Consider the following 10908-nt stretch of genomic DNA (forward strand, 5'->3'; position numbering starts at 1 on the left):
CTTGCAATAGAAACAAGTTCCATGAAATGTAAAATATTGACTTTTGATTCAAGATTGAAATATTATTCACAGAACGGCTTCTCCTTTTTGAACTGAATTGAAAATACTCTGTAATTCGTTGGTGGTATGCCTTCGCAAAAAGACGAGAAATAATCTTAACATGTACTTTCCTTTTCCTTGTAAATTGAACTGCCACCAATATATTGTTATTCAGCAAGTACACAATTGGAACTAAGGTCTAATCATCTAGACAGTGGCCAGTCCTTAATGTTAGAATGAGCAGAAGATGAAAAAGGGACATTATAAGATAACTACAAACTAAGATTAGATGGTAGGTAAATAAGATTCCTTGTAAAATGTTATTAATTAATATTAATAATCTCACCAAAGTAAAAATAATTACCTTCCCTTATTGATAGAATTCACAGAATAAAGAAAGAGAGATTTGTTTTATGTATTCATCAGTGTAATGATCAGTATTTCACTTATAAATATTTGTAATTCTTCATACAGGTGTTTCCTGATGAGAGTGGTGCACACATGCAACAGAACTCAAAAGTCGATGTCCGTGTAATTGACTTTGCACACACAACTTTTGGTCGAAGACAAGGCTCAACAGTTCATCAGGGACCAGATTGTGGTTTCTTGACTGGCTTGGATAGCCTGCGCCGTCTCTTGTTGGAAATCCTAGCTGAAGGCTAAACCATTGATGTAAAAGAATTAAGTTCACACAGATCTGGATATACACCATATAACAATAAAAAATTGGGTAGTCTGCTTCCCCCCTTAATTTGTTTTTGCATATACTTCTGAGTAACATGAAAAGTGCATCAAAGTTTCATTGTGATTAATCATAATTCTGCTCTTTGAAATTAGCTTGATTGGCACTAATATCCAGCTCAAACAGGATTACACGAATCATTTTTGTTTGTTCAGAGCAAAATTCCGTATGCTTCTATTTCAAAATATTGACTCTGTTAAGTTTCAGTTCCTTTCTGTGTTACAGTTTCATTAACTGAGCACTTTCAATAAGATGTTGAAAGAGCCCAGAAGTTTTTGCATCAAAATGATGAATTACACAAAGGCATTCTTAGCCGTTGTGAAGACTGCACTTCAAGTACTTTCATATAAAAATTAATGCAATAAAATGTAGGTTGTGTTTGTAATTTTTCATGCATTGTGTGGTGAATGACTTTTAATGTCCAGTGTCAGTGAAATCAACTTAGGATTGCCTTTTAACTTCAGCTAAAACTGTATTGTGTTGTTTATCTGATTTACAGTAGTGTCACTTTCTGTTCATTTGAATCTCGTTTTAAATTTGTACTTTACCTCGTGCAGTTATATGTTGTTTCGCTGCAGTTATATGTTGTTTCAGCTGTTGTCTGAACTTATCATAAAAAACATTCCTTTTATAGAATGGTGGACACATTGGTGAAGTTTAAAGTGTTTGACAATTTCAGTGAACACATCCAGAATGAACTTTGTGTTCAGTACTAAGATTGTAGTGAAGGAAGTTTGGCAGCATTTTAGCAATCAAGTGGTTGCAGGATTGAAAGTGCTTGCAGTGGCTTCTCTTCAGTGTTTATTCAAGTTTATCATTAGCACAGGTGATCTTGTCAAGTATGAAATGGAGCAGCATGAGATATACTGCCAAGAAATTTTAAATTTCATCTGAAACTGTTTCTTTAACTGGACTACATGTGACTTTGAATAGTAGCCGTTCCTTCTTCTTCTCCTCCCCCCCCCCCCCCCTCCCCTCCCCTCCTTAATTTTAGCTCGACACAGAGTGCTTTCGTGATGAAACAATTTCTGTGTGTTTTGTGTGCTACGGAAAGTACTCTTCCTTCTCTGATAAGAAAAACTGAGAAATCTGAAGAGAAATGAGAGCGTCTGTGTCTTCCATTGCACTAATTGAGTAGGTATAAGGACTTCCTGTGTCTTGTACAAATGCTATACGAATATTAATTTTGAGGTTTTGACATTTTCACAAATAAATGATCATGTTCATTTCTCATCGTGGTAGGAATGTTATTTTGTTTAAGTTTCTTATAGTCTATTAGTAACAGGTTAAACTCATTTTATGCTTTATACTGAGGTACTTAACATGACAAAAGAAAGAAAATTTTATTACATTGTGCAGGTAAATTGCTTCAAATAGTAAACATTCATTCAGATAAGAAAGACATCACATAAAACGGGCTCAAAACAGCACATCCAAAACGTTATTGGAAATATCATTGGGCATATTATTACATGTCCTACAGAATATAGTCCTTGGCAAAACTGTGTAGCCTACTTTTCTGTAGTATGAAAAGAAGTTTCTTTTGTTCATGTATCAGGGCAATAGGGAGAAATTACCATTGACTTCAGTACAGTATTTGTGGTTCATGCCTTTTGGTAATAATGATATAAAAATATATAGTATAGATGCAGTTTTCATCCTGTACTTGTTTACAAAATAAAAAACATTAAATATATCACAGTTATCTCTTACAAGGTATGCCATTGTGACATATATATAGTTTATTAGCATTAGCATTGGGTTGACATCAGACAAGACTCTGCAAATGGCATGCCTAAGAGCTTCATAACTGTTATGACCACAGACTGCTCCTGTAAATTCATACTTCAGGAATTTTCTATGGATATTTCTCTCTTCTGTGTCCTGTTAGATCAAGGTAGACATTCCTTTTAGTGTGCTGTTTTTGTGCTTAGAACACGAGAGCATATAAAGAGTAGATTTAGCTGATTAGAAGCTGTACATAATACTATCAGTTAAAGAGCAACCACTTAAAAAGTCAAGGTGTTGTCTCTCAGATGTGAATTATTGATGTTTATTTATGATTAGGGATATTTTATGTATCAAAAACAAAATGTGCTTCATTTCTGAAATGATGTGATTATAATTGAAAACAAACAAATTAATAATTGCTGGCTATATGTGCTAAGTAATTTAATGTTTACTATTTCACCTTCCTTTACTTTTTCCCCTTTGTGACATCGGAAATGTCCAGTCTGTTTTTGTTACTGTCAGCCAGTCAATTTTAAGTTCCTGTCTTGCAGTTTCTTGCCCTATTATCACATCTAATGTACAAATCATTGTTCTTGTGCTTGAATTAATTTCTTTAATACTACATCAGCAATTGACATTTGGGTGTTATTGAACGTTATACACAAATAAGATAAACTAGACTGTAGCACTGGAAATTTCTGCTGAACTTTTATTTGTCTTGTATTCTAAAAAGATGTATGTGCTAAATTTTACTTAAGTTCAGGAATTGTTCCTAGTTATGTGTGTTGGAAGTATACTATATGTATAATGTTTCTTAATACCACTTAGTGTTTTGAACATCTCTTTTGTGATCTGAGAACACTTCCTTCATGAATTTGCATTTATTGTTTGTAGTTATGATTTTGAAATTCTAAAGAGGTTGTATAGATTGGTTACTAGATTATGTATATACAAATAGTTAACCAGCTGGATCTGGAACCGCTATGTTTTCAGAAGGAGCCTTGTTGTGAATTATTATTTTTTTAAAATCTCGACACATTTTTGTGTACTGTATTTACTAAGTATCTTGTGGTGCTTAAAATTGTAATGATCCTCATACTTGTTTCACTTTAATCTGACATACTTAATTCCCATATTGGGACCACATTTGATTGTAAAACTGTTTGTGTGCTCATTGCTGAAATAATGATAATATTAAATAATGTCTTTGTGATACATGTACTGCATTTTGTAACTGTCTGTCGTCTACAAATATTTGTTTTATACCTCTTCCCCATTGTTCCTACAGTAACTCTGTCTCAGTGAATAAGATAAATTATGCTGCATTAGCAATGGCTTTAAGAGACTTTAAGTTTCTCACAGAAGTACTGACTAGTGGTAGTATACACATCTTTTTCATTATTGTACTATTATAAAAACTTATCCTTTATAATGCTGTATATATGATGTAATGGGCATTAACCAGTGATAATGCATTGGTCATGCTGTGAGAAATGTTTGCTGACTGTAACCTGTTTATGGGCACCATTCTTTGTAAAAACAGGATAAAAGAAAGAGCCACAGCTTCTTCCCATTTCCCACCTATGAAACAGAAGTCACTAATCGTTTTCTTCCTCTGCAACAGAGTATAGACAGAGATATAAAGTTATTCAATTTCTCAAATGACTAGTGTTTAACTTCAAAATTGCATTACCACACTAAATTTTTAATGCTGCTGTTATCAGAACATGAATCCTTAATATATTTTTAGAAACAGGATATTAAATTTGTCTGTGTTAGCATTCCATAACAAAAAACTTTATTAGTGGTATTTAAGTAATTTAGTATACCATATTGGTTTGTTTTCTCTCTTTTAAAACTTTTGATATGTTTTGGAGGAAAAAGCTGCATGTTATCCAATCTTCTAAACCAGAGGAATTTGATGAAATGTATCTAGTGCTGTGATATTTTACTGCTACGTCAAATCAGTGATAAACAACTGAGCACATTTGTAATGGTCACGTGTCATGATTTTTACCCTGGGCAATAATTTGCACTTTTTTTATTTTTAAATTTGCTGATTGTTAGAGTAAATTAGCTGTAATAGTTGAGTAAAATATTTTCAAGACCAAATAATACAAAAGTGTTAGTTGCAGATTCAAACAAATTTGAAGTGATAGCTGTTTTTCTTCAAGGAACAGATAACAAATCATGTTGATATCCCAGAAACATGAACATTGTTATGAAGATCCTTATTTCTCTTTGTCCAGATATGATTTTTGAAACTTTTAATATATGATTTCAATCATTTATTGTGACATGTGTACACATTATACATGCTTCTGATGCACTGCTTGTCAGATCTATAATTCTAGAATTTAGCTAATTATGTCATTACATTCTCAAATTGAAACATGAAAGAATATGATCACTATTGCAGGCCACTGTCCAATATAATGGACATTATTCTAAAATAAAGCATTATATAAAAAATTGTGAGCCCAAAAATGTGTATTACAGTTTCAAACTATGTGACAGTTGTTATGGTATAATATAATAAGTCTACATAAAGTTTCTTTTTCAAAGACTCAAATCTGGAGCAGTGGCTGTTTCTTTTTCTTCTTCTTCTTTTTATCTGTGCCCAAACTGTATTTGTGGTCACATATCTTGCCGCCCAATTGCAGTTCTTTGCATTTCATCACTTTGTTCATGTTGTGCAATGCAAAGAGGATTGACTGCATTTGGAAGGCCTGTGTGCTTGTACCTGCCTACTTTAAGGTAAATTATTGTACATATAATTTAATTTGTGTATTACAGTCCTGTGTCTGTCCTGTGGAATGGATTAAAAGCAATACAATATTTTTCAAAGGTTTCTGATTGTCTTGCAAAAGTTAATAAATGAAAACAAAAGTACCTCTTAACCTTTTCTAACTACTTGGTGGAGTGACATTAGTAAAGGCTCACATATGAAGAGAAGGGCAGATAGGTTGACATTTGAAGCAATGGAATGGTGGAAGGAAGCGTATGTGTAATAACATAACAACTTAAAGAGCTTATATATTACCTTATAGGGGTATTGCATTCAGTCTGTAAAAGCTTAAATTCTGCTATACATTATTCAGTCAGACCAAGAAGACAGCCGGCCATGGTGGCTGAGCGGTTCTAAGTGCTTCAGCCTGGAACCGCGCGACCGCTACGGTCACAGGTTCGAATCCTGCCTCTGGCATGGATGTGTGTGATGTCCTTACGTTAGTTAGGTTAAAGTAGTTCTAAGTTCTAGGGGACTTTGGCCTGAGATGTTAAGTCCCATAGTGCTCAGAGCCATTTTGAACCAAGAAGACAGTTTATAAAAAGCATATCTTTCACACCCAGGGTTTTGAACCACATATAGTGACATGGACGCCTGTTTTAATGAAAACTGTCAGCATGCACATTCATCTTTATCATTGAATTTGATGGGTACATTAATAGGTCAGGAAATTTAAAGCTTCAAAATCCAAACTTGGATAAATAAGCCCACTTTTTTTTACTTTCAAAATTCACTTGCATTTTTGTATTGTTTTATTTTTAGGACAATTCACTTTACCCATATTTATCCAGTGAAGCAGATTTTCTCCATGACGTAAAATTAAGGAAGCTCTGAAACCTCTTGTTTGTTTTTCTTTTTTGTGGTTGCATAAAATATTCATAACACTCAAAATATTCTTAAGACAGATTTCTTTAGACACAGGAACTGGTGGAAATTACAGGATGGCAGACAAGAGAAAGATGTGGGTATTTCAACACTATGCACATCACATTTTACCTCTCAATTTTCCCATTACCAAAGCTAAAACAGGTGCATCTTCTTTCTGAAACTTATTTTGCAATTCACACCTGTTCTTATATATTTTTATCATACACTTGTTTCAAAAGACTTGCTTTGTAGTAGTAATTCTTAATACTATATACAAGGTATTCATTGACCAAAATCCTTTGTATGAATGAAATAAACTTCATGCATATCTTGTCTTTACAAAGAATTTGACACACAAAAATCAGATGGATTCATTGTAAAATGGTCTAATCATTGCTAACAAATCTATTTCCGTATTAATTTTTGGTCTACATTCAACACATGTAATACCCATCTTGCGCAGATCTTTCGTGTTGTTAATTCTTTATGTACAATTGAAATGTATTAGGTTGGCTTGGACTGCATGGTGGTTTGTTATACTTCACCTCATGCACCAAACTCGTAAATAGATTGCCAACTGAACACTCCTTGTACATACAACGGACGTTGCTTACTGGATGTTCAGTCACCATTAAGTATTATTAATCAGGGCCCAGTTCTCATTCGCATTCACTCCACCACATAAATAAGATGTGACATGCAAATCACTTTCTTATATTATCTTCAAAATTACACCTCAATACATGATAATCGAGGGCAGTTACCAACTCGTATACTGCCTCTCTGTACTATGTACATAAGATCTGATATTCAACATGATAATAAACAATTATGATACATTTATTATCTTTGACATTTAGCTTCCTTAGATTTCATGGACCTCTTTTTTTTTTTTCCAACCCGCCTGCTCCTTCGAACTCCAATCTGCACCTCAGGAGATAGGGTCATGTGACTGCTATCCATTTCCATGCAGTCACTGGATCATTAGTTCTGGTGTCAGCACCTACGATTTAAAACATCTCCCGACAGTGGGCTGCTCACCACTTATCGACTACTCCTGTCACGAACATCTTTTCTCTGACATACGTATTTAAGGATGTGATACTACTCATTCAAGGAGTGGGATGTATCACTACACACCACTAAGAGAAAAGATGTAGTGAATACACATTCAGCTTTAATTATTATAGAAGTGTTAGTAAATAGACTTGATGGCTTCGGTATCACTTTAAGTTTTTCTTGAAGTTCAATATTGCAGTAACTATTTCTTTGTGTTTTTGTTTTACCATTAACGCATATTTCATTATACCTTATCACGAAAATCTCTTTATTCCTTGGAGAAGGTAAATATTATCTATAATTCTAGGATCAAAGTCAGAGCACTCTGAGATTACATTGTGTTGTCAGAAATGGGTAACTTACTTAACTTTAATAATTTCATTTAATCAGTCTGGTGGAAATGCTCCCTTATCCAGAGTCCCTACCCTTGTTGAAATAATAGTACTCATAAATATTTCTCAACACTGCCCTTTGAGGGGTTAAATACTGTTCCCTCTAACTTTGTACCCCTGCTATCATGATGTACCTGTCTTTCCATAAAATGGTTGGAGCCCTCCCTCCCTTGGGTCCACCCGAACCTCATATAAATTCCCTTCTCTGGGGTAACTTACCCATAAACTTCCATAAATTGCATCACATAGCTTCTTTACTATTATTTTGAGTAGTCCAATATTTCTCCCTTCTGTTTTTTCTTTTTTCTATCTCTGCATTCCCCACCAGACTTCTGATTTTCTCCAGACAGTTCTCCAGCCTGACTCTTCTTCCTATTGCTACTGTCCTCCAAAACCCATTTCCTTCTGCACGTTACTTTGTCGCTCTTATCTTCGGGTTATTCTGACACCTGGCCCCTTCATTCCTACCCTCTAAAAAGTGACAAGACTAACTCCCAAAAAAAAAAAAAAAATTTACTCCTATAATGTTTCCCCACACCTGCTTGACATCATGTGCATGACTGTAAACAACTTGCGTGTACGTGCTTGTGCATGTGTGTGTGTGTGTGTGTGTGTGTGTGTGTGTGTTTTTATGTCTAAATTTCTCTTGAAAATCCATCCATGAAGTAAATTCTTCTGAGTGAGCATTCCTCCATCCAGCAGAATCCCCTACTACATAACTTAATGCAAAATCTACTTTCTGAGAATCCTCCAATTTTTGAAGCAAAGATTTCGAAAAACTCATAAGAAGTATGTTGGGTGTACATCTGTCAGATTTAAACTTTGGGAAATGCTTATATAGGTTCATGCTACTGCATAATTGTAGTTCTTCTAATAAAGTATCTATAGATTTCCCTCTACGCTGACTTTTCTGTGATTTCTTTTATCATTTTAGCTAACTCATCCCACAATTGTTTAAATTTGGTATTTGGATGAGTTACTTCATCACAGGAAAGCTGGACACTTTAAAGTTTGTGCACTTTCTTGAAATTTTTGATCTACTAAGGCCTGTACTTTTTCCTCCAAACATGTAAAGATATCATGAGAAGAAATGGAATCTTCATTCTTGTTCCTTTGCTCTAAAATTTCAATACAATTCTGCGCATCCAAAATCTGATCTTGCACAAGTTTACACTCATTTACTGCAAGTTCTCATAAACTATCTACATCAGTATGAATTCCCCCAATATGTTCTTGAATTTCATTATGTACAAGGTCACATTGTTGAAGCATTTCAGTATGAATTTTGTTTTTAAAAACATTTAATTTATGATCTAATGTATCTGCTAAATACTCCCTCAAGTTTCTTATCAAACTGAGCAATTCTGTCATTATTACTGTTAAGGACCTCCTCTGTAGATGACTGTACTTTATTATTAATCTCTCTAAAATTTTTCAAAATCATTTCCAATTTGTTTCTCTTGATGTGGTCATCTTTCTTGTGATGACAGACGTTGACAAATATTTTATTTCTCGTCTCAACTCACCTATTGTTTATACTAATGTTTTTAATTTTAAAATTAATTGTATTCTATACTTGTCTTGTTTGTCTTGTCTTGTCTTGTTTCACTTGCAACACACACAGCTTTTTAAAGTGATTGCAATTGCAGCTCAGCATTATCTCTATACTGCATTCTGTTGATGGACTGTGTGTCGACTGCTAGTTGCTCACACCTGCGTGCTGCCAACGTGCTGTGTGCAGCCTGCACTCTGTGGGCAACTGCATGCTGCCAACAAACTGCATGTTGGCTGCAGTGTGCTGATAACTGCGTGTGCACTGCAGTTTTTTGACGACTGCTTGTAGATGGCGCACTGTCATCAGATGAATACTGGTCCATTGCTCCCCAACAGAGTTCTTCCTTTTTCACTTAATTTTATTATTTGTTTCTGATTCAGTTTTATGTCAGTATTTTATTGAAGGTCTTGTTGCTTTATTCCTGTTACCCTTGGCAATGTGTTTCCTCCTTGGCTCTTTCTTACGAAATTTTCTCGAGATTCGGCTTTTTAGTTACACTTTTTCTGTCTTTTAGCTGCTAAGGTCACCACATGGAGTGGTTTTGGTTGGCTTGGAGTGTATGGTAGTTTGTTATATTACACGTCATGCACCAAACACTTAAATAAGTTGCCACCTGAAAACACTTTTTATACACAATGAATGTTGCTTACTGAATATCTGGTCACCGTTAAGTATTATTAATCAGGGTCCTGCTAGTCTATGCCCTGAATCCATGCAGCTTCTTCCTCCAACTTTGGCTCAGACTTCACCTCCTTACAGACTGCAAATAAAGCTGCTGAAAATTAACTTCTCATTCTCATCTGCTCCACAAATAAATAAGAAGTCTGGTGCAGTTCACCTTCTTATATTATCTGCAAAATTCCAACTCAATACATGAGAAATGAGGACAGCTACCAATTCGAATATTGTCTATCTGTACTACATACATAACTGATAACATTTCATGTTCTTAGGTTTCACGAAGCTCGTTCTTCTGCACCCCTGCTCCATGGAACTCTAAATCTCCACCTCAACAGGTAGGGTCGTCTGATTGCTACCTATTTCCTTATAGTCACTGAATCATTAACTCTGGCATCAGCACCTATGATTAAAAACATACGAATTATATCGTAATATCTCGATACCGTTTACATGCTGTAAGCCACACACTTAAGTTTTTGCCATGCACAACTGTACTAAAGTCATAAAGCTTTCTATGAAGCTGAGAACTTAAGACAACACTAGGCACTCTGGTCCTGCAAGACCTACATTTTCTCCCTCTGTGGGGTCTGCAACTGATTTCACAGGTTCAAAGCAACTCCTGAAATTTATTACACGTTTAGGCTTCATACCCGTTGCGTGCTCTAGAAGCAGAATACTTGGCTCATTTCTCACTAACTGGTATTATAAATCTCTGTTTGTTGCTGCCACTTCAGAACAATATGTAACCTAATTTGGCAAACTGATAACCAGATGAGTTTATACGACATAATGGAAAAACATTCTGAGTGAATTTATAAAGCTTTCCAGGGTCCATCATCCTCGTAAGGCTGTTGGTGAAGGGAGTGCCTAAGCTGCTGTTTTGAATATTTGCTTACAATCCCAGTGTATGCTCATGCCTGTTTCAAGAACTGTGGTGATCTCCTACACCACAGTTAATAAAGAATGTCTCAAAAAGCACAGTACAACTTTAACATGTTGTAGCCTCCAAACTAATTAAGATAATCATACCATGTTTGGTTTATGTAACACACTA

The 10908-nt window shown here is 34.9% G+C and overlaps 1 protein-coding gene across 3 annotated transcripts in view; it reads left to right on the forward strand.

The window, feature by feature from the left end:
* The window catches only part of LOC124605278 (inositol hexakisphosphate kinase 2-like), a 95643-nt gene extending 90280 nt beyond the window's left edge, over positions 1 to 5363 (forward strand). For all 3 annotated transcript variants that reach the window (XM_047136849.1, XM_047136850.1, XM_047136848.1), the window contains exon 8: positions 514 to 5363. In XM_047136849.1, the coding sequence (XP_046992805.1) occupies positions 514 to 702 (189 nt within the window). In that variant the 3' untranslated portion in view covers positions 703 to 5363. The remainder of the gene's footprint in view (positions 1 to 513) is intronic.
* Positions 5364 to 10908: the final 5545 nt, after the last annotated feature.

Source organism: Schistocerca americana, chromosome 3, assembly GCF_021461395.2.
Source record: "Schistocerca americana isolate TAMUIC-IGC-003095 chromosome 3, iqSchAmer2.1, whole genome shotgun sequence".
NCBI lineage: Eukaryota > Metazoa > Arthropoda > Insecta > Orthoptera > Acrididae > Schistocerca > Schistocerca americana.